Below are 23,898 nucleotides of genomic sequence, written 5' to 3' on the forward strand. Positions count from 1 at the left end.
AAATTGATGGAAGAAGCCACATAATGGAAACTGATTTCTCTGCGGATTTTGTGGAGCCCTGAAAAGAATGAAACCAGTGCAGGTAAATGGAGTTTGTTATCATGGAAATAGGCTTGGCCATGCTGGAGCTCCACTTGAAGCAAAAGGAAATGGGTTTCTGACAGATAAAGTGCTTTAGATGGATTTATAAGGGCATCCCTTTTAATACACGTCATAAAAACAAAGATTCTCTCTCTCTCTCACACACACACACACCCACCCACACTCTCTCTCTCTCTCTAACTCTTTCTCTCTCTCTCTCTGAAAAAGCAAAGGTAAAAGGATGTTATGATTAGGTGAAAATGTCAGTTAAAGCATACTGTTTTACACTAACAAAACAACTGAAATTCACCAGTTGTACATATGTTGCATTAATGTTATCAATGGTGTCATAGAACATGCTATGAGTGATGTAATAAGTCGGGCTATTAGCAATGCAGGTGAGGATGGGAGTTATAGTTACTTTAGGGCATATGTGAAGTTGGGCACAGGGCCTGGCCTTGTGCAGCGTGGAGGTGGGACAGGTTCTGCATCCAAAAGTCTGCGGGCGCTCAGTGCAATGGACAGCTTACCATATCATGTAACAATATAAAGGGTGTAAGTTTTAAGTGTGGCAGAACTGCTGGCTTTGTAAAAGGATTAGAACACTAAAATATCAAAAGAGGAGGGCCTAATAGCTTTATCAAAGAGTCAGCACATTACAAACGTGAAGAATACCTATTGGCTTTGTCACAAACTTACCAATAACTATAATCAAATGTATGTTTTATAAATTCTCATATTGAAATATTTAATACAGTAATTGACACAACATATTTTCAATAGACATCTTTGAGTCTTTTTTCAAAAAAAAATTCAGGCCACAATGTGCAGACATAGAACCAACCAGAAGGAGTCCCTGCTGTCCAACTGAAGAGTATCCAGCTCCAGCTCAGAGTTCTTTAAAAAAAAAGTGAGGCAAGCTCTCCTGGGGTATTGGATTCCATAACGCATTCCCTGCAGCCCTCCACAACATCAAAACAATGCTTGGTGGTGCCCCTGCCTTTTCTAGGACACCACCATGATCCAAACATAGAACTAAAAATAGGGCATCATGGGACACTCCTTGCTTGGAGCAGTGAATAATAAATGAGGCCCTCTTGAAAACTCATTTATTATGATATACTTTTTTATGGGTGTTCTGGTCCCACCCAGACACTCACACTTTATAAATTTGGAGCCATGGGGGGCCCCAAGGCTCCCGTGGCTCCTGCCTGGTCCCCAGCCAGCACCCATGCTGGGAGCCAGTGGGAGCCAGTGGGAGCCAGTCATTATTTTAAAGTGGGCGTCCCAGTGCCAATACAGGGCACCCCCAACATTCCCAAGTTTTGGTGCCATAAGGGAATCCCCTGGCGGCCACTGCCGGCTCCCCAGTCAGTGGCCATCCTGGCTCTGTCCGGTCCATTGCTTTGCTTCCACCCAGGTGGGAGGAGCTTTTTCTCAAAGGAGCAAAAGTTGTGTTCCCTGCCTTGGAAGCTTCTGGCAGGGAAATAAACTGTGCTGCTTATTCCCTGAAATGCAAAGGAAAATATTGCATTTTTGGCTATCCCTACCTTGTCATCTTCATATGCTTTTCTATTCTTTTTTATGTGCACAGGACTAAGTCTAGGTGACCAAGACCCAGAGGGAACAAAACGTATGGGTATTTTCTTTTGTTTCTGTGTACTATGAAAAACTCATAAAAAAAGCACAAATAGAACAATGTCTTGGAGTTAAATGGCAATGGCTTAGGATTTTTATGAATATTAGAGAAAACTGTCTGCTTTAAGTGAACACCAGTAGAAAAGCATGCCACATGCCTGGATAATGTTAATTTTTTATTGCCCTCGCTCTAAATAACATGATTTATTGGGCAACATTTATTTTCATTGCCATGCCTTATAAATATTGTCTTGCTACTTGTAACTCTATGACAAATGACACATCTAATAGGCAATTATGATTGTGTTTGCTTCCTTACACATACACACCCAATGTGTTTCGCCTTATGTAGTGATTCATTTTCATGGTGGCTGCCACCTTGTTTATAAGTCAGTTATATGTCACATGAAAAGCTATAGAGAGTGAGAATCAACTACCCAAAATATACATTAAAACATTGATTATTACTTTGCCCTCTTGCAGTTAATTCATTTATATTATCTGCTGTATTGCCACAAACACAACACCAAAAATGTCATTTAATTTACATATGCTTATTCACCAATACTCTTTCTATTATGGTAATAATCCACACTTGTGCAAGATTTTGCATCATGGATTCCACACAATATGCTCCACCTGACTCATACCTTATGCTGACATCTGCATCCTTTAGTGTGGGTGATTGCTGCTCATCATGTGGGCGCAGCACCCACACCACTTTACACACAAGTTAGTGATCAGAAATAGATTTTTTTTCAGAAATTGTGTCATAGAGTAATAAACGGGTCAAAGAAATGCCACACTGGACAAGCAGTGAAATGGCCAAACCTAATATTAATAAATTCCACCCATTATTTTGCATTCAATCCTTGGTCTGCGTTTCAATAAGTACAATCCTATTTGCCCATGTTGACCATGGTAGTTTTGTATTTATATAACAATTGTCGTGTGGGTTTTGTTAAAAAATGGAACCTTCTTATGCATCTTAGAGGGAATCCATAGTCATTCATTGGACCAAAATTAATTACAAAAAAGGCAAAACACGGGACTGATACAGTTTGCATCTTGTAATTTTTTGAATCAGTCAAGTGTAACAATCAACAAAATGAGAGATTTTAGTGCAGAGGACCCAGTACCCAATGGTGATTGTATTTACAAAGAACATAGATAAAATACATTGTACACTTCCCAATGGTTGTATACATGAATGGATAAAATTCATAAAAAGGTTTGCATGTGTGAGTGTGGAATCCCTTGATTTAAATTACACTTAACAACCAAGAGGGAAGGTTTGGCGATGTGTCGATCTGGCGTAACTGTTAGGGGTCTTGATTATAAGAATTATAATATACAACTCAATTATCAGTTGAGAACACGAAAAAGTTTACATTTTACAAAGCACATGATACAATGATACATGAAGCATGTAATAGAAGCACGTAAAAGTGTGCTTTAAAATCTGAGTTGAAGAAAACATATGTAGAGTGATATAAATACATAAAAACGAAGTGGCACTATTGATACTTATGTTTATTATTGGAGTTTATGGTAAATGAAGTGGCCTAGTGTCTTGGCGCTTTTTTCTAATATGCACCGATTCGAAAATCAAAGCAAACATTTTTAAACAATGAATTATAAAATTGATATTTTACAAAATGATATTAGAGATATTATAGTTTACATAAACCTTTAAACAAAATTAGAGATATATTTTTTGAAAAACATGCATTTATATGAATAACGGGTAAAAATTGTGGTAGTAGGATATTTCTAATTTTAGCCTTTTCTGTGTAATATTATGTGTGAAATTTATACTTTTCTATGTGAATCGATTTAATTTCATTATACTTGAGGTAGAGTTGAATAGCTGATTTCATTTAACCCCTTCCATGCTGATGACGGCCCCCATCCGTCATGCATTACAGTGCTCGTGTGCTGATGACGGCTGGGGGCCGTCATAAAGCCATTGATTCTTTAAAATCCTAGCACACAAGGAAAATCGGCCCAGCATGGAAGGGGTTAACTGTGTGATGCTAATGTAAAGTCCTTCTTTTGGAGATTCCTTTTTTTCTGGTGATGACCTTTTCCCAGATTTAATACAATTGATCGTTCTTTACAAGTTTAATGAAACTTGTTTGTTCTGTGCACTTCTAGTCCATGACATTTTTTCATTTCTTTTTTAAATGTACACAGTGAAATATTTTGTGTGAATAAATGCTATGACCATAAGCTGCAACTATTTATTTCTTTTCTAGCAATGTTAGGCTTGTCTGGACTTGTAAAGTTTTGTTACTCATGACAAGCATAGGAACCCAGCCCGATGTTTCACTCATTTTAGGTGACATGATGTGACTAAAGCCATGTGATGGTCTTTAGATGGTGGTGTGATGTTACTCCACTAGGACTTTACCAAAGAGTTTATAAAATAAGAAACCCCAAAGGAGAGGCAGTGCCAATACCCACTTACTTCTCATCTCTCTCTTAACGCACACAGCACAGGCAATTATTTTCTTGATGCTTTTTGAAGAGCATTACATTGTATTACAGACCTGGGTGCTATACGATTTTTTAACTCTTTACACATGGTCTATGCTACAGTTGGCTACAGACTGAGCCTAAATGACAAACTTTCTTTTTTCTTATTCTGACTATGCTAATGGACTCGCACTGAGAGGACTCTAATTCAATCCTTTCCATCCCCTTAGAATCTGAGCTTTTAGTCTACAACTATCCTTCTGCCAATTTGGCAGTTGGACACTTTAATTCTGTGAGTATTGTTGATTTGAACGCCTGCTTAGATGCTTCGCACTGGTATTAAAACTGTTATTTACAGCTGACAGAGAGTTTTTATACATACTCATTTCCACCCCTCCTATAAGGGGAAATAGATTCATCAGAGGATCATTGCCTCTGTGAGGCATTTGATTTGACCATATAATATATAAAGAGCCCAGTATAGTTAGAGGAGTTAGAAGAGTACTACGAGTGTAGATTAAATAAGGAGAAAATATAAAAATAAAAATGTGAAAGTACGCTTCTGCTGGATCACACCCTAATAGTGAGATCATTTCTGTGGCAGAAAGAACTGTCATGTGTATTCTTTAAGAAGCAGTACCAATCATCTTCATACCCAATGCTGCAAAGCTGGTCCCAAACAGATTTAACCAGTACCAATATTGAGCCACAATTCCACAAATTGTCATTTCAATGTATTTTACAACAGGAATGTAGTGGAGCTAATCTCACTTTGTTCTGCGCCAATACAATGTGGAGAGACAGAGGGAACAGTAGTTATATTAATCCAATCTTTGGTCTGGCACCTTCTTTCTTTGGTCTGACCACAGACAGTCGAGATATTTTGGAAACCCTTTACTTGAAAAAGTTATTTTTTTTGTCATGCTAACCATCATTTTGTAATATGCTCCTCCCTCCCACATCACATATTGAGTAAAACCATGTTTGTTTTATATGCATTGCTTTTATGAACCCTGTATATGTGGCCTAGCCTTGTATGATTAGATATTAGAACAGATTAACAATTAAAACATATTTTTTGTAATGCTGCTAATTACTCTCATAAAGTGAAAGAGATCTTAATAGTACAGGATCCAAAAGCATACATTCATTTTAAAAAAAGCAGGTAGATCCGGGAACTTCATCTGATGATGCACTTCTGATAAGATGTTGTACTGTGATTATTTACTACCTAATTGATTTAGAAACACACCCTCTTCCAAAGTACAGGAGACAAATTTTACTGCGCAACTTTATATCTTTAAACTTAATTTTAGAATTCTGATTTTCGACAGGACTCCTAAATATAGTGCTTAGAAATCAAGGTTTTCTGTGACACATAATTACATGGTTAGATATTGTTTCACTGACGCATTGCTGAACATTGAGCAGTACATTGGCCGCACCTAAAAGTAAATATGATAAAGTCCGCCTTTTATTTGTATTAAATGTAATAATCTCATTTCTTCCCATACATAGCCAGGAAGCCATACTTTTTCAGAATAGCAGGGTAAATTGATCTTTCCACTTCGGGTGCGTTATATGGATGAGATTCGTTCTTAAATGCAGTGCTTCCAATCGATAGGTAAATATAAAAATATCCTAGTCAAACATTGTCGTTATACATTTGTATTGAAAAAATATATTTTTGATAAAATGGAATGATAAAATGTAATCAAGGTTTGAACAGCAAAATATTAGTGTACATTCGGACTGAAGACGATTATCATTCTGTCCACTTAACCATATAGGTATCATTAATGTCCTAGTACAATGTGAAGTTTTATTCTAATGAGCAGATGAAAAATTGTGTATTTTAATTCACTGTTCCTGCCAATATTAGTCCATTTATTTTTCAAATAATGACTACGTTCTAACATCTTGAAACAATGACACCTTGTGAGACACGTGGATACCCTAAGTGCCCTAAGCACATTACATAGTATTCATAAATCAAGCGCATTTAACAGGCTGTGATTTAAATGGGCCATCCGGTGAATGATGCCACTATACCTCTCAAAACCAATGCAGGAGTCATTAAACAAAGCAGCATTCTAGGTTGTATATTATTGGTGATTATTAGAGGCAAGTCTGTGTAAAGTGTAATACTTTTATCTCTACACAGGATGACCCATTTAATAATTTCCAAGCATTCAGGCCATTAAAGCAAGCAGCACCCGTAGTCAAGCCAGTCATACTAACAATCACAGCAACAACGGACAGAGTACAATTCTGATTTACTGAAGTAACAAACACTGTAAGAACTTAAACGCATCCACCTATTATGGTGGCTCCTACCTGGGATAAGATGACCAAGTAACTGATGTAAACTGCACAGGCTGAAAGCAGCAGCTACGATAAAAGAAGAAAGACTGTTCCATTTCATGTTGCGTCCTTCCTTGCATTACACCAATTCTTTAGAATATTGATGTTTTCTGAAAAGCAAACAGGGAAATTGTGAGATAAGCGGGCAGATTGCTATCAATAACAATGGCAAATAGGTATACAATTACAGTAATATTGATTCACATTATCTTCCCTAAAGGCTTCCTCCCCTCTTGGAATGTCAAAATACATAGATAGAGTTCAAGCTTTATTTCAATTCTAGATTAGTTACAGAAAACATACTCTCTGTTAATTATTACAAAAATTACAAATTGTTGTGGAATGTGTGTGTATGAAAAGTGGTCTTTGCACAGCCAATAAAGCTATTGATGAAGTAGCCCTTATAGTTATAATCTTACCACACTGTCTGTTTTGAATTTTATAAATAATCTGAGGTGGGAAACAACCTGGGGGTAGTCATCTGAAGGTCATAGTTCACTATGGAGGAGTACCAATTCTAATAATCTGAAAAGATTAAGCTAATTAATTTGTTTATGCACATATTTATTATTGATTATTTAAGTGCCACCATGTTGTTGGAGGCTGTCTCAGGGACCTTTACTTGAAGAGCAAAACATTATAATTATAAAACACTGTACAATCGTCTTCAATCACTATGGGCATAATTTAGAATTTAGCAATGGTTGCCAAACTGATGAGAAAGAGAAGCTCTCTCCTTCACCTTCCTGTCGCAGACTGCCTGCCTGAATTATAATGCAAATATGATAGTGGGTAGAGCAATATTTGCCAAAGCTGCTTCCAGTGACACTTTAGATGAAACTGTGCAATGTCAACCAGTAGGCCATGTCATAGCACCCGGATGAAATTTCTTTCAGAAACAAATTACTAAGTGGAAATTAGTTTCTGAAAAATAAAACCTCAATGTCCAGAAAAGGTTGATCTTTTCCTCCAATGCATGGGGCACATTGATTCTTTATACCTACTTGTGGTAACCAAGGCTTCCATAGCAGAAAAAAGCTGTGTCAGGCGATGTCTAACTTTTATGTAGCTGGTTACCAATATCAATGTTTTCGATAGAGGACCTGACCTCAGGTTCACCACATGAAATTATGTAAATTAGATGGAGAAACCAAAGGTTGGGTCGTTAGAAATTCCACCAATATTCATCAGACTTCCCAATACCTCCCACCTCTAAATGAGATCCTATTTCTCTTGACAGAACAAATGCAATCCAGCAAGCAATTAAAGAAAGATTTCATTTGAGTTGGATGGTAACATATACCTCTCTGATATGTGGAGGACGTCAAATTGTGAAGATATCCAACACCAGCTTTTTCCCCACTCTATAGAGATTTTATGGTGAGATGAATTCTACTAGTTGTTTCTTCTCTACATTTAGTAGCATTTTTAAAAAATGTTCTGCCAATTAGCAAGTCGAGGGATCTAGTTTAAAGTGGGCACCCTTCCCTGAGAGGTTTCTCTTATAGAGTTTATATAGGCTGAGAAAGTGAAAAGCAAAGATGTTGGATTTGATGAACATGATACCCAGCGTAAATGATTGGTGTGAGTAATTGGGTAATTAGTTGAGGTGTGTGTAAACCCTTCTCAAGCAATAACCACAATCCTTGTCAGGGTGAACCACAAAAGTCATTAAATTAACCTGTGTTTATCTCTCCGGTAGCTTGGCACAAAAGTGGTCATGCAATGTGTTAAGTATTTGTTCAGCACACAAAGAGTAATAAAGTGAAAACCCAGCACAAGAAAAATCCCAAACCAATTTAGAAAAAAGAGGTTGTGATTAAATAATGAAGACCAAAACAACAAAATTGCAATCACTAGAACTGGAAATAATGAATTATAAAGGTTTAGATAAAAGTAGCGCATAAGGTGCAAAGGGTCAACTGAGGGCATCTGGTCACATTGGACCAGGACACTCACAAGTTCACGCTGACTGCGAAGGAGCACAGGCCACACACAGGGCCAAGTTTGACCTGCTCAGAGTTGCACAATATATCTTTGGTGCTAGGTCTGCATGGTGCTACTTTGCAATGCTTGATGTCATCTGGTGTTGATTTAAATGACGCTGTTCCATGTGGCTTTGTGGGGCTTTGTGTCACTCAGTGTTGATTTTGATTAAGCTTTCAGCTGTGCAGCAAGGCTTTGCCATTCTTGGTGGTAAGTTCTGATGAAACCTGCAGCTGTGCAGCGAGGCTTTGCGTGACTTGACGTCATTTGTTGTCGGTTCAGATGAAGCTTGCAGCTGAGTGGCAAGGATTTGCGGGGCTTCCCATTGCTATGCACCAGATTTGATGGAACTGTCAGTTAGGTCAAGAGTAGTTCTCTCTGATGGCAGCCAAAGTTCCAGGATCTGGGGAGGCAGCCTTTGGGGATCAGGAATTCACTCCAGCAGAGGCCCGCAGGTCTCATGCAGATCGAGTTGCAGGTCCAGTGCAGGTCCAGTGCAGCAGGCCAGCTGGACAGTTGCAGGGTGCTCTCTAGAGCTTGTTGTGTACCTGTGGCTCTGTGGCTCTGAATAGGAGGTCAGTTAGCTCACCCTTGGAGTCATTCTGCCAGTCCTGGGTTTTAGCAGATGGTTGCCTCTCCTTCAAGCAGCATGGCTGTCCTCAAGTAGTAGGGCAGTCCTCTGAAGAAAAAGCCAGGCCTCAAGCAGCAGGGCAGTCCTCTTAATTACAAGGCAGTTTCTTCTGAAGTCTTCCATAGGTCCAATAGTGTACTGAAGAGTCGGTCTGAGGGTTCAATATTTATTACTGAAGCCTTTGAAGTAGGAGAATCATTTAGCCACACCTTGCCCCCACATCTGGTTCTGAAAATGTCTGTGCTTCCCTTGCCCAAGAGGTCTGGGGTGTTAATAGCCTGGTGTCAAGAAGTTCTTTGTTGGTGTGCTTGAGGCAGCTCTTTTGAAATTTAAGTAGGGCAGGGAGTAGCTCTGTCCCTCCTATCCCGGCAGGATCACCCATCCTGTCAACTACTAGTTTCCCTTTGTCTCACAGCCAGGAGGAATACACAAAGACCAACTGCCAACCATACCCAGTCATGTAACCCAGGACATGGGCTGCAGGCACCAAATAGTTAGGACAAGAAAAGGCACATTTTCTAAAAATTGCCTTTTCAGAATTGTGACTTAAAATCTGACTTTACAGTTATAGCAGAATTTAAAGTACAAGTCTTCTGAAACCAACCATGACATCTGTTCCTAATCAAAAGTTAGCACGTATTAAGCGTAATTAGGTAACCCAAAGGTATACTATGGGAGATGTAGGCCTCACAGTAGTAGAGTTTTTCACTGCCAGAGCATGAAAAAAAACGAAAAAACAAGTCAAATCTTCAATACAATGTACCCAGCCTTATGGTCTGTTTAGGGCCTACCTTAGGGGTGACTTTCATGTATTAAAAATGAAGGTGTAGGCCTGGCAAAATATTAATTTTTTTAGGTTGGGTTCGGCAGTTTAAAATTCCACACAGGTTGCAATGGCCGGCGTGAGGAATCTTTTAACCTTTTTGCCGCAGCGAGAATTCTGCCGAGGCGCGGGTGGGGCTAGGGGGTGGGCGTGGTGCTCCCATACTTATGACGGCTCCACGGCGACATGAGTCACGGGCGGCGTGTGCTCATGACAGTGTGGAGCCGTCATGACCCAGCTCACTCACTAATTTGCCCACACAGGCGGGGAATTAATCACACATGAACGGAGCGGCAATTGCATGACGGCTCCACGCTGTCATAGCACACGCTGCTGTGACTTATGACGGCATGGAGCTGTCATGAGCACGGAAGCAGCTAAAGGTTTATTTAGGATTGGGGCACAATAAGTGCTGCAGGCCCACTTGTAGCATTTAATTTACAGGCCATACATACATTTATAACCACTTTACTAGGGACTTATAAGTAAATGAAATGTGCCAACTGGGCGTCAGCCAATTTTACCATGTTTAAAGGCGTGAGCACAAGCATTTAAGCACCGGTTAGCAGTGGCAAAGTGCACAGAGTCCTAAGGCCAACAAAAACGTACTACAGCAAACCGGAGGGAGAAGGTAAAAAGTTTGAGGAAAGAGCACACCAAAGGCTGTCAGGTCTAACAATTGGCATGTAATAAATTCTTCGTAATGTAGATACAGAGTGTGATATGTAATATGCGCAACTAGGGAAGCCAAAAGAGGGATATTACTGCAGGATAAATATGATCAATCTTGTGGCCAATATGTAACACTTGTAATATTGTACAATGACAACCCTGTATGCCCACGGGGACTATGGTCAATATCTTACATGTGCACAATGTCCCTTAGGTCTCATTCATAGTGTGGAACACCCATTAACACATTTTGGGTAATCCACAAATATATTTCATATCAATCTATCATGGTAATATCTTGTTATTTGAAACTAAAGAAGAAAACACAGGACTGATAAAGGTCACTGCCACTAGTGATATAGCTGAAAAAGTTTGACAATTTTAACCTTACACCTATGTTAAAATGTATCTTGACAATAACATAGAGAATGCTTAACAAACAGGAACAGTAATACATTTGCATTTCTTCAATGTATAAAAAACAAATGTGCAGCTTATTATTAGGCACAAAGCTTCCACTTTTGTTGTGCTTACATGACTGGCCTAATTTTTTCTTTTTCTCCTCCTTTCTCTCTTTTTTCATTCCCTTTTTATGAAATAATACCTTTTAGAACTGCTGATTTATTCTAGTACTTAACTGTAGTATGTGTCATTGTCCGAAAATGTGCTGTTTCCAGCAAATGTATTTCTTTCTTTCCTCGCGCCATCTATTGTCAACCTATTAAATCAAGTCACCTGCTATGTGCTATAACAAAAATGTTGAATATAATTAAGGTGTGTTGAAGAAAACGTTTCTCATGGTCTAATCAGGACATTGCAAATAGAAAATGTTTCATTTATTAGACTAGTCCTTTGAATAATGGGACGTTAAACAACAAGCAGAATAGGCTTACTGAAGGTTGTTGTGAAAAACGTCTTCAAATGTGTCTACTGTGTAAAGCTTTAACCGTCTCCAGATAACTTTACATCAACTCATATGCTTTCTGTAGGAATTGAGAGGAGAGGCGACAGACCATCTGAAGATCCTTCTTCATTGACTCGAAAAGACTTAAGCAACTGTTTTTGCAACATATGTTTGTGTTTTTCTACTTAGGACATGTGCCTAGCTAGAGAGTAAATGCATTCCATGCACAACTACCCTGCCATGCCCCTAACACGTTTTTGTACTAGTCCAAATGACTGTAATCTACTGCTAACAATGATTTACTTGTTTTCCTTTCTGTTCGAGAGGAGACCTTTTCCTTTATGCAAAATCATTTCTACTGCTGTGATTAATTTCCTTTTAACTTGGGTTAACGATTGCTACTGCAACTGTTGGAGGAACTCGACTGAGTTTCCAGACCTGCTCTTGATGAGAAGTTTGTTCTCTTGCAACTATAGTCTGATGTTTCAAACCCTTTCTCTTTTCCAAAAGGTTAGGTTAGATCCTTTTAGATCAAGATAGGGACTATGGGCTAGATGTAGGTAATTTACAAATACCGATTCGAAAATACAGAATTTTACCGATTCGGTTTTTTCGAATCGGTAATTGCAATGTAGATAAAAATTTGGCAACAAATACCGATTCGGTAAGAGTCGGTATTTACTGAATCGTTATTTACCAATTCGGTATTTGCCATTGATTCCTATGGGCCTGGAGGCCCATAGGAATGAATGTCAGTTACCGAATCGGTAATTATTGATGCGGTAAAATTGTGAATTAGTCAAGGGTGGCAGGGTGTCACTTTGACACACTGTTGCACCCCTGATTAGTGTTGATGTGCACATGTGGCAACATACATGCCCTAAGGGCATGTATGACTGTCACATGGCACAAGTGTAAATGCCCATTTATGCATTTACATAGGAATTCCTTATTAACTACCAACTAATAGTTGGTGGTAAATAACAAATTCTTAAAGGCCAGAAGCACTCTTTTAAGTGCTTCCTACATCTTATTTACCGATTCGGTAAATTCTGAAACGGTAAATGTTGATTCGATATTTACCGAATCGGTAAATACCGATTCGGTAAATACGGAATCAACATTTACTGATTTGGAAGTTACCGAATGAGTAAATAAGCCTCCTACATAGGAAAAGGCTTTTACCGGTCGGTAACGGCTGATTTCGGCAGTTACCGACCGGTAAAAGCCTACCTACATCTGGCCCTAAATCCATGATGGAACACGCTGTTATTTTTGATGCTGCCTCTGACCAAATTATTCTTGACAATTCTGTAATTGGATTTATCTGACTAATCTGAATAAAAGTAAAAAACGATTACTAATCTCTTAATGATTCTGTAAGTTGATGAATTTTGATTTGTGCTTTATTCTAAACTTCTGTCAACCTGAAACAAGCCTCCTGGGACTGGTTTCAGAGTAACATCCCTGCATCATCTCCTTGTGTTTGCTTTGTTCGCCCTAAGTTGGCAGGGTATGCTGAAATGTGGGTCCCTTGCTCACTTTGTCACTGGATGCAAGCTAGCCTGGCTGATAAGCGATGTTACTCCGTAACCGGTCCCAGGATGCTTGTTTCCGGTCCAGGGAAGACCTGGCTTTGCAGTTAGGGCTGAACTGTTCCCATAAAGAACAGGGTCAAGACTGATTTGCATATGGCTGGGTATGAACTGGGGTGGCGGAGTGAGCTAAAGAATGATGATGGATTCAACCCTGATTTAATAGTGACTGGGGGTGATGGCCTGAAAAGTTTCAGCACTCTATCCATCTTCTTGTGTTTGACTTGAGTTTTGAGCACCTTGTTTACTGAAGAATAAATTAGCAAAATTAAAATACTCTGCAATTCTATATTCTTATGGTTGTCAGGAAAGAGGATATTAATGACGGAATTTACTCTGACCCATAGGTTTCAATCTAACTTCCACCACATGAGGAAAGTTCTTAATTGGCAGAACCTGCCTACAGAACATAATGCCACACAATGTACAATGCACCTACAGTTTCCTCACATTCCTTAAGAATTCACAGCTGCTGTTACAGCAGTTTTTTGTTACTTTTTCCAATCATCCCTACCCTACAGCTTCCGAACCATTTTAGTCTGATGTCTTTGCTTTAGCAAAGGGTTGCCCGTCCGCCAAGATCTAAATCAGGTTCTGAATCTTGGTGAACAAAAGAAGAACTCATTCTAGCTAGCAGTAATATGTTTTAACCATTGTAACTATTGTATGATACTCAAGGCGCATTTCAAAAACGTAATATGACATTTGTAATAGTTATGAGAGAAACTCATTGAAAAAATCCTTTTGTATAAATCTAGAAAGCGCATTTTTTTTGTTGAACAAAAAAAACGATTCATTCCTGAAAATGGCTTTTACAAATGATAAGCACTGCTCTTCTCCAAGAATTGTACCTCTTGACTTCCTTTTCAAAATGCTTTCAAAGAGACAAAATAAGGTATCTTTCGAAATACATGTTTTTTCGGGTTACAAGTCTTGTTGATAATTATATTTGAGGGAAAAAAGAATGAAAATAAGAGCTAGCACGGAAAAAAACAAATATAATAAATTAACATAGGCAATGAGAAGACCACCTCCTTTTAAAAGTATGTGGAAAGCACCATAAATTCACACGTAAAGTATTGAATTGGTGAGTCTACGTGAAAGGGTAAACATCTTATTCGGTTGCCCAATGGGAAGCACACAGAACCATGTGGCCTTTTGTCTTCTAAAATCAGTGCACAATTAGTCCCTAATTGCAGTTCCTTCTACATGCCAACTTGCAGAGGCATCAGCCGTTTTCCTTTGCTAAAGATCAGATTTTTAACTCTGTCATTAGACGTTCTAATTGTAGTGTTTTTACATGCCATTCTTTCCTCAACAATGTATATAACTGCACCGAGTTTCAGTTGTTGTTATTATTAAATATCTTTTCTTTACCTCCCACTCTGACGTTATTATTAGATAATAGCACCTTTGACCAGTCTGGGGTATGGTATGCCAGTGCAAATGATTTCAACCCCGACTGTAGTCCTTAGTTAAACACATTTATTTATTTATTTAAAGAGTTTTATATAGCGCTGGCTAGACCTGAAGGTATCAGAGCGCTTTACATGAGAATCAACAATGTAACAGAAAAAGATCAACAATTACACAATACATCCCAAGAAATAGGACAATTAGGAGAGGAGAGAAAGTTGATAGAAAAGTAGTGGAGGGGGTAGGGGAGGTGCGAAAGGGAGGATAAGGGAAGAGACAACAAGGAGAGACGAAAGGAAGTCTGTCTAAAGACCGACTGGGTAGGTGACGACCAAGGAGGGAATCCACGGCTCATCTCCCCTATTGCTAAACCAGGTAGCTCCATCGGGCATCAGACAAAATAGTTCAGTCTCAATACATTGAGAGAGGAGAGAAGGAGAGACATATATAGAGGGAAGATGCGGGAAGAGACAACAGGAGAGACGAAAGGAAGTCTGTCTAAAGACCGACTGGGTAGGTGACGTCCAAGGAGGGAATCCCCGGCCTGTCTCCCCTTAGCTAAATCAGGAAGCTTCATCGGGCATCAGACAAAATAGCTAGGTCTCAGTTGACGAGGGAAAATTCACAGATAAACAGGGTGGGGACTAAGGGCCAGGACAAGTGAGGGCAAAGGTCAGTAGCCGTAAAGTGGAGAAGCATAGAGCGGAGAGAAAATTATAGTTAGCGCTGGCAGACCAGGAGGTATCAGAGCGCTAGACATAACGAGGGACAGTTGCTTCAAGAACGTAGTTACATAATTACAACAGTTTCAGGAACAAAAATGAAGCAGAAATAGGAGTTATTTAAAGAAATTAGGGGAAGTGAGGAGTGAGGGAGGAAAGACGAGAGGGAGGTGTTTGGAAATGCAAGGGCGACGAGAGAAGAAACAGAGTCAAAAGAAAGGTATAAGCAGGCTCAACAGGGAGCAGTCAACGGAGCTGGCAAAAACCCGGAGGAGTCGGTGCGCAAGCAAGGGTAATGGGAAGAGACAAAAATGAATGGAGATAGTAAAGGAAAGAAGTAGTGCAGTACAATACGAACCATAGTATTAGAACATTAAGTCATGAAAATAATCGTGGGGGACATAACATCAGAGAATGGGAGGAACAGAGTTATCAATAACAATTTTAAAACAATATGAGTATCCATGTGGAGGAGAGAAGGACACCAATAATAGTTTGTGAGGGGGTCAGTGGGACTGGCAGTAGGGACCAAGTTGCAAGATGGCGGAGCTCGACCGGAGTGACCACTGAAGGTGGACCGAAAATGGTGAGGGGCAATGTCGCTCAAAAGTCCAGAGGAATAGCTTCTCCATACCTCCAGATGAAATCTCCATGTTGATCTACGCGTTAGAGGGAGGCAAACCAAGAGAAATGGCAGTGGGAACCGCATCTGTGGCAAACTCCGGAGGCAGTAGAGAGGGCTTGGGGGGGTAATGCAGCGCCCCTGAGAAAGTCAGGCGGCAGCGATGAGTGTGGAGCAGATCCCAAGGGGAGGGAGAGAAGGACGTTTGAGCAGAGTGGAGCCACGTCCCAAGCCCTGGGGCACCGGCATCCGATGACTGCATGGAAAGAACAGGACCTCTCAGTAAAAACCGTAGCTGGAAAGGCCCCAATCTGCGTCTGCGGTGCGCCGACGGGCACCTTCTTGGGGTTAGGCAGGCCCCAGGCAGCCACCAGGTGAAGCTGATTATAAAGCCCCCGGGTCAGGAAGGGGCAGCGGGAGTATCTGCAGGGCGATGTCTCACTCTCACCTTTCAGAGCTGCCATTTTTTAATGTTGATTGAAAGCAGCTACATTTGGTGGAGCAACTAAGGGGCTATCATGTCAATCGCAGAAAAGCAATGTTTGCACTCTTTCCATATTGTTGGCATACTATAGACTGGACCTGGGAACCATAGCAGACTACATTTTTGCTAAAAAGAGTTGTTTATATTTCTGAATCCAGATAGTCCAGTGCACCTCATGACAGCATAAGAAGCAGGAGTAAGGGGCATATTATCAAGCACAGCGATAAAATTATCGCCGCTTTAGCGGCAGAAAACTGCTAATAAAGCGGCGATAATGGGGTTGATAATATGCACATGAGAATTCCAATAGAAGCCCATGTTGACATCAACACATGGGCTTCTATTGGAATTCACAAGGGCATATTATCAAGCCCATTATTGCCGCTTCAGCTGCAGTTTTCTGCCACTAAAGCGGCGATAATTTAAACACCCGTCCTTGATAATAGGCCCCTAAAATCTGTGCATAAGGTTTGAAGTTGGTGGCTGGTGCAATTTCAAAGTTTGTGAAATGCCCAAAAAACAGGAAGATTTTCGAACAGCCACTAGCTTCTCTCTGACATATGTCCATCCTGGAAGTGTTCTTGCCATGATCTAGGGTAAATCCCTTTCCAACTTGGGTCAAGGGAATTGAATGTCCTCAACTATTGTGGAGCTTTTGTATACAGATTTTCTCCATGGGCAAAAAGGGTTCCTCGTCGTACAACAAAAAAAAATGGCCATTGCACAAAGGTGTTCCTACTTGATAGTGTTCAATCCTTACGCATAAAACAATATTCACAAGACATTCCTAGGAGTACAAACAGAAAACATTATTCACAAGACATTCTTAGGAGTACAAACAGAAACCGGCAACTGACAACTTTCTATGTGTTTTCATGGAAAGGTTGGTGAATAGGCATACGTCTTCTGGTTTTGTGCCTAGGACTACTTCTAGAGGTGGAGAGGGGTGGAAGTTTTGAGGCTGTAATTTCGGCAAATGCATTATAACCAATCAAGCAAGATTGCACTTACGCATATATGGACTGTAGCTGAGGGTATACAGGAATATAGAAGATACACCACTGGCAAAGCATTGTATCAGCCTTGTTAATTTTTGAGTAGTAACTAAAATTAACTTTGATCTGCTGCAGTACCTATGAGATTCATTGCGTTCATATATTCAGCAAGTTTTATTAGTATACTTTCACTCTGAAGGGCTCCTTAGTGCTGTGATGGCTAGAAGACAGAGCAGAACACCTCTAAATGGTAATGATTTACAGATTGCCGTTGGAGAAAAGACATATTTTGAAGCGCAGTGTCAAGGGTAGAAGATCACAAATCAAACTGAGTTTTAGAGGACTGAAGAAACTGAAGGACTCAATCAAAACCAAGAAGGTCCTGTATAATATTTTTCCTTCTAAAATGAGGAATAATTAATATACATTGGATGGTGGAATTAAGGTTATGTGAAGGATTGTAGCATAGAAGCCTTTTCATCGTAAAATGAAAATTAATAGATGATTTTGTGAGCAATACAGGTGGCATTAATCAATAAATGATCAGCAATAGGAAGCTCATGGTACTTCTGGTGAATTTGCAAATTAGAGGCCCCTCTCACCAACCTTAGAGTGTCATTCTCAAGAAATTCAAGACACTACATATTTATTCAGGCCCGATTTAGTGTGCTGCCAGGGTTTAAAATGAATTGCCAACAATCACAGCATCCGCAGTATGGTGTTCCATAAGGGAAAGCTAGGGTATCATTTACCAAAACTGAATAGATGAAGAAATCAGGAAGAGGAGCCACAGGGATCGTACAGGAAAGGTGCACATTATAGGACCAAACTCTTCCTGACTATCACCTGCATGCCCATACAACTCGAGGTCATGAGATTGGTTGAGAGCATCTAATGACTCACTGTAGATGATCCACTGCAAGAGACTTTGATAATAAAAAAAAGAGCAAAACAACATTAATTCATAACTTCAAATACTGAACTCTAAAAAACTATTAAGCACAATTTCATAGTTGCCACTAAAATGCCTTCATCCTATGATTAGGGCAAAAACTTGACTTTCCTTTTTACAGCAAGAAGGATTGTTTTCAGGACCAGATACATTTGCCAGTTTTAACCTGGGTCTGACTTAAGGCTAAGGATCGTCACAAAATTGACTGCAGGTTTAATTCTTCCCATCAACTTCCTTAGCTGGACAAGCATCATGTTATCCAGAGCAGAGGTGAGCTAATTGGCAAAGGTCAGTGCCTTCCGCTGCCTTATGGATGTTCTAATTCTTTAACTGCTAGGGATAAGCAAAGATGTACTAACAAGCTGGTCGCAAAACAGGTGTTACAAATTGTGCACCAAATTGTGCAACACTAACTTATTTTACTATAGGTTGGTTCTCAAAATAAGGATTCCTATTGGGTCTCAGACTAACCTGCCTAATAATTATTAATTAGGCAGTTCAAAATCTGAGACCCACTACAATTTTCTACAGTCACATTTATAGGGGCCTGCAAGGGTCAATATTTTTGACGGCTTTGCAATATTATCAACATATTTTTTTTAATCAGTCAAATTTTCTTTGAAAAAATCAGCTTTTCAAATGTTTTAAACTTCAGTAAGTGCTCCTTGTGAAGCTGTTTCTACAGTTCATAAAGGGGAAAGAGCCCCAGTGGGGCCATTTCCTCTTGAAATAGGTTTTCACACTAACTTGGGAGTCGTAGCTTATCAATGGTTTGTGACTGAAATTCCTCCAACAGACTCTTGATAGATAGGTTACCAAATTGCAGTTTGGAAGGGGTACCCACACAACACCCCATCCAAATTGCAATTCAGATTCCATTTCTAAACTAATTTTAGTGGACAGTGGATCAGATGTACGACCCGCAACTCAGCGCCTCACAAATTGCGAGTCTATTGTGACGCAATTAGGAAGGGAACGCCCCTTTCATAATTACGACTCGCAATTCCTAAATAGCGAGTCGCAAATGAATTGTGACTCACTATCTAGGGATTGTACATGGCCAAGACTGAAATTGCATAACCAAACGGGTCGCAAACCCGTTTGCGCATGCAATTCTAGGTCGTACATCTGGCCCAGTAATCTGTACAAACTAAAATGTTTTAAGAACATACACAATATTTTTTAGAAAGCCCTTTTATTTTGCGAGTGTTTGTGACTATTAAATAGTTTGGTACATCTTCCCGTGTTCATAAACTTCAGAGCACTCACATTCAGATGGGAATAAACATTCTCAAATTTGCTTGCCAAACCCTCTACGGGCTGCTGCATTAAGGTATGTGCAATCGAATGTGTCAAGGAATATTGTGTGATGTCATCATGCTATTAACTTTAGGGCATGGTGAAAACATACACATGTCACTGTCAATATAATCACTGTATAATCTATTATAAATTACCCAAGGGTTTGAGTTGTAAAAAGAAGAGAAAAGTGGCAAGAACAACTTCCCTTCAATGGCTGTTTTTTAAAGTTGTAATAGCTTTCAAAACTATAACATCAAAGTTAGAAGTTAATGTCAGTCACTACAGTATGCAATTTTAAAATGTGTAAATACATGTTTAATACAAGTCGCACAATGACTGAAATAAGAGAGCCAAACTAAGACATGAATTCATTATTCGTTTTGTGAACATTCAATTGAGTCTCTAAAAGAGTTTAGGAACTAATGCTAATTTAAAGATGAAAGCAGAATTCCTCATGTTGAAATGAACATTCCTGCTTTTCTGAAATGCTTTTCTGGTTATTACAGTACTAGAGCAACATGATAAGGACTGGGTGTCAATGTACGTTTCGAAAATAATTATTCCAAATGCTGTGGAATAATTTAAAATAGAGTATTCTTCTGAATTTTTGATTCCAAGCATATAACTGAAACCTAAAACAATCTCATTTGCGTACATTAATTTCCTCCCTGCCTTACCACTGGTTGGAAATGTAATGTCCCCCACATGACGAACAAGCATGTAACTGAATGTGCAAATGACTTTTTCTTTTACCCTGATGTAACACTAACCTAGCATATGCGCAGAGGGTAACAAGACAAAATATAGAATTCAAAATATAGAATTACCAACATATCGAAGTCAAAATATAGAATGGACAAAATATCCAGTGGACAGAATATAGTGGTGAAAAATTGAAGGTAAGTAATTTAATATTGAGTAGTAATTTTTACCCCTACGCTATCACACGCTTTCCCTACTGTTGCACTCTCTGGAGTGGGAATTGTAATTGTTACCCCTACGCTATCCAACGCTTTCCCTACTGTTGCACTCTCTGGAGTGGCAATAGTAATTTTTACCACTACGCTATCCAACGCTTTCCCTTCTGTTGCACTCTCTGGAGTGGGAATAGTAATTTTTACCCCTACGCTATCCAGCGCTTTCCCTACTGTTGCACTCACTGGAATGGTAATAGTAAATGTTATATTTATTATTTCATTAATTTTAAGTTACTTTTAAGACATTAAAAAAAATTCTATATTTTGACTAACTATATTTTTTAAAACTATATTTTTGATTCAATATTTTTGTACTTACCTGTTTATAGATAGGAATTCGATATTTTTGCATTCTATAATTTTTCTTCGATATTTTGGTAATTCTATATTTGTGAATTCGATATTATGTCAGTGATCCGCGCAGAGGCCTATGCCTGTCCATGGTAATGCGAGGGTAAGTTCCTATTCATGCATCAACTATGTCCTAATATTGAACATTGCGCATATGGCTACTGCCCATGTCCTGGATGAACCACACAGAGCAGTGCTGATACTGTACAGATTCTAGAAAGTCTTTAATATGACCAGAATATCTTCTCTGTGTCAGGTGAGAGTGTGGTCTACTGTGTACTCTGATGTAAAGCTTGACTGTTATGTAAATCTCTGATCCTTGTGCTAACTTTCTGTGTGCATGTTGAGTGAGTATGTGACACACGTAGAATCATAGGACTTAGTGTGGTGAAATGCTCTGGTCCAGTGGCATCCTTTTTCCATGGTCACTGGTTCAGCCTGGCACAGGATGACAGATAGATTAGGTTCCCCAGAGAGTGGAAGTGTAGTGTCTGCATTCCTGTGGATAGAGGGTGTTGTATTCCTATTTGATGTCATTTTTAGAATGTACTATGTCTTCTAGAATTCTAGGTGTGAGGCATTCATTCTGCTGTGAGCCTTCCTGGAAATAAAGCTGTAACTATCTAACCTACGTTTGGACTTCTTCTCTACAGAGGGTTGAGATCCAGACACAGATGTAAGGAAGGAAGGAGATAGGGCTGCCTTTAGAAATTTCATGAGAATGAGGGTGAAGATTCTCGCACAATGCCATTTTATAGATGGTAGAGGAGAAACCTTAGACTACAGTTTCTGTTGATAAGGGTAAGGACGTTTCTAGGCAGGGACTACCCTTTGTATGTCTTTGAATACTGATCAGGAAGCCTGATGACAGCCAGGTGCAGAGATTTCTCTCTCCATTGTGTCCTGGGATTTTGTAGTCTTGCTTGGAGACAGCATCACTGCTACTTGCTGTCAGAGTTATCAGCTTGCACAAAGGCAGTGTCTGAGGAGCAACCAGAAAATGACATTTGAAAGGGAACCAACACAAACCAGTTTCAAAACTTTAGACGTATTCATAGCCCAAGTCAAGAAAATGTACATAAAAGAGGGATCCACACCACCCCACTTGTTGCTTAAAGTTCTGCTTCACCAGGAAAGGGAGTGCCTCACAGAGTAAAATAATTACAAGTACATATCCAGGGCGGACACATCTATGACAACCTAACTCACTAAGATGAATGGACATTACCGGAAGTCTGTAAATTCCTGCACAAGCAAAGGCTTGCCAGGTCGAGAAGTCCAGAGTGCTCCGGGCATGAGAAACATCCAGAAGTAGCTGACTACTAACAGAGACGGAAGCTGGTCCTCTTCCCATATGTAAGGGGGTTTCCCAGTTTCCCATTGAGTTTCTACCATAAGCGGCACAAGACGTTGTTACTTATTATAAACATGCTCACTGGTATACTCCAAGTGTTGCCATCAAGGGTGCCAACCCATCAGAAGCTGCTTTTAATTGGCATGGAGGCCACAACATCCAAAGACATGGGCCCACATGCATCAGCCCCAGAGCTGGAAGTGAAAGCAGTGTCAGTTGAAGATGATTGTTAGCATACATTGGCACTCCAAGGCATGCATCTGGTGAAGACAAATGCCCACCTCAATGAGCTTGGGAGCCGTGACATCTCTACAGTCAGCAGCACACACCGTTCAGCTCCAGTAGTCCTAAGACAATTCCGACCACAATCTGGGGCCCCCAGATGATGATGTTGGGGCCAGTGAAGGTATGGTTGCTGGATGCATGTGAAATATTTTATTTTGACACAGCTGGACATTATATGTTTGTGTCTATTTGTTGACTGTTGTATTCTGACCTCTTACCCCCTACACTGCATCTTGGAGAAGGCACTGACTGCCCAGCCTTGCTGCCCTGAAAGTCAAGTGTGAAAATGGTGCACTTGGCCCAGTTTGCAAATCCATAGTAGGAAAGACCCAAAGTACTCCGGTGGCAAACAGCCTCAACCACCATGTTTGGGGCAAAGAGCCCACATCATCTGAAAGTTAAAATTATTTCTGCAAAATAATGTAAATAATATTAAATACAATGGAACAAAACATCAAAACTATTCATTGGTCTGTACATTAGTGGAAATGTTGTCACTAATTCCTGCAGTTTCATATTAGAAAAAGAGGTGGAGAGCTGCCCCACACTGTTCACATCTTGGCCACCTTGGTCATGCTATCCAACCAGTGCTCAGGAATATGGGATCCAGGGCTACAAAATCACCTAATATGCTACATAAAAAGAGATCACATGTGTCACCCTGGACTTCTAAAGGTGTTTAATACTTGATGGGACTTGCCACCACTGGTATTATTTATCCAAAAATGTAGGGAGTCTAAAAACTCTCTTTCACCTCAGTGATTGCAATGGAAATCTTGTCTAAAAGCCCTCCCCTTCAATTATGGAGCATTGTCATTTGATCTTTATTTAATTAGCACTCTAGAAACAATATCTTAACAACAGAGTTAATAGCAGGGAGACAAAACTAAGCACTAAACCTTTTTAAAAGCTAACAGAGTTCTTACTTTTCAATAAACAGTACTCTTACAGTTCATGCCAAGCGCTCATCAAAGCTTGCAAGTAGCAACAAATGTGATTACTCAAACACTATGAAATGCTGGATCACTTGTTTATTACTGTACAGTACACTGTTCAACTCTTGTATGATCATCTTTACAGATCATCTTAAAGAGCAATAACTTTCGCACCAATTACAAGAAGGGTAGAATTCCATGTGGAGCTTCCTAGTGAAGCGAAGTACTATTACCAACTTGTACCTCTGCACATAATTCCATCTATTCTGAGTGAGAACCCCCAGAATAACCGGGAAATGAGAAATAGAAGTGCAGGCACAGAATTACAATG

General features: G+C 39.7%; 1 protein-coding gene across 1 annotated transcript in view; it reads right to left on the minus strand.

The window, feature by feature from the left end:
* ROBO1 (roundabout guidance receptor 1) overlaps nt 1-23,898 on the minus strand; it is a 1,555,637-nt gene that overhangs the window by 1,329,617 nt on the left and 202,122 nt on the right. The window contains exon 2 of the mRNA XM_086934074.1: nt 6,535-6,671. Coding sequence (XP_086790200.1) covers nt 6,535-6,622 — 88 coding nt within the window. The 5' untranslated portion in view covers nt 6,623-6,671. The remainder of the gene's footprint in view (nt 1-6,534; nt 6,672-23,898) is intronic.

The sequence above is a fragment of the Lissotriton vulgaris genome, chromosome 8, assembly GCF_964263255.1.
Source record: "Lissotriton vulgaris chromosome 8, aLisVul1.2, whole genome shotgun sequence".
NCBI classification, from domain to species: Eukaryota; Metazoa; Chordata; class Amphibia; order Caudata; family Salamandridae; genus Lissotriton; species Lissotriton vulgaris.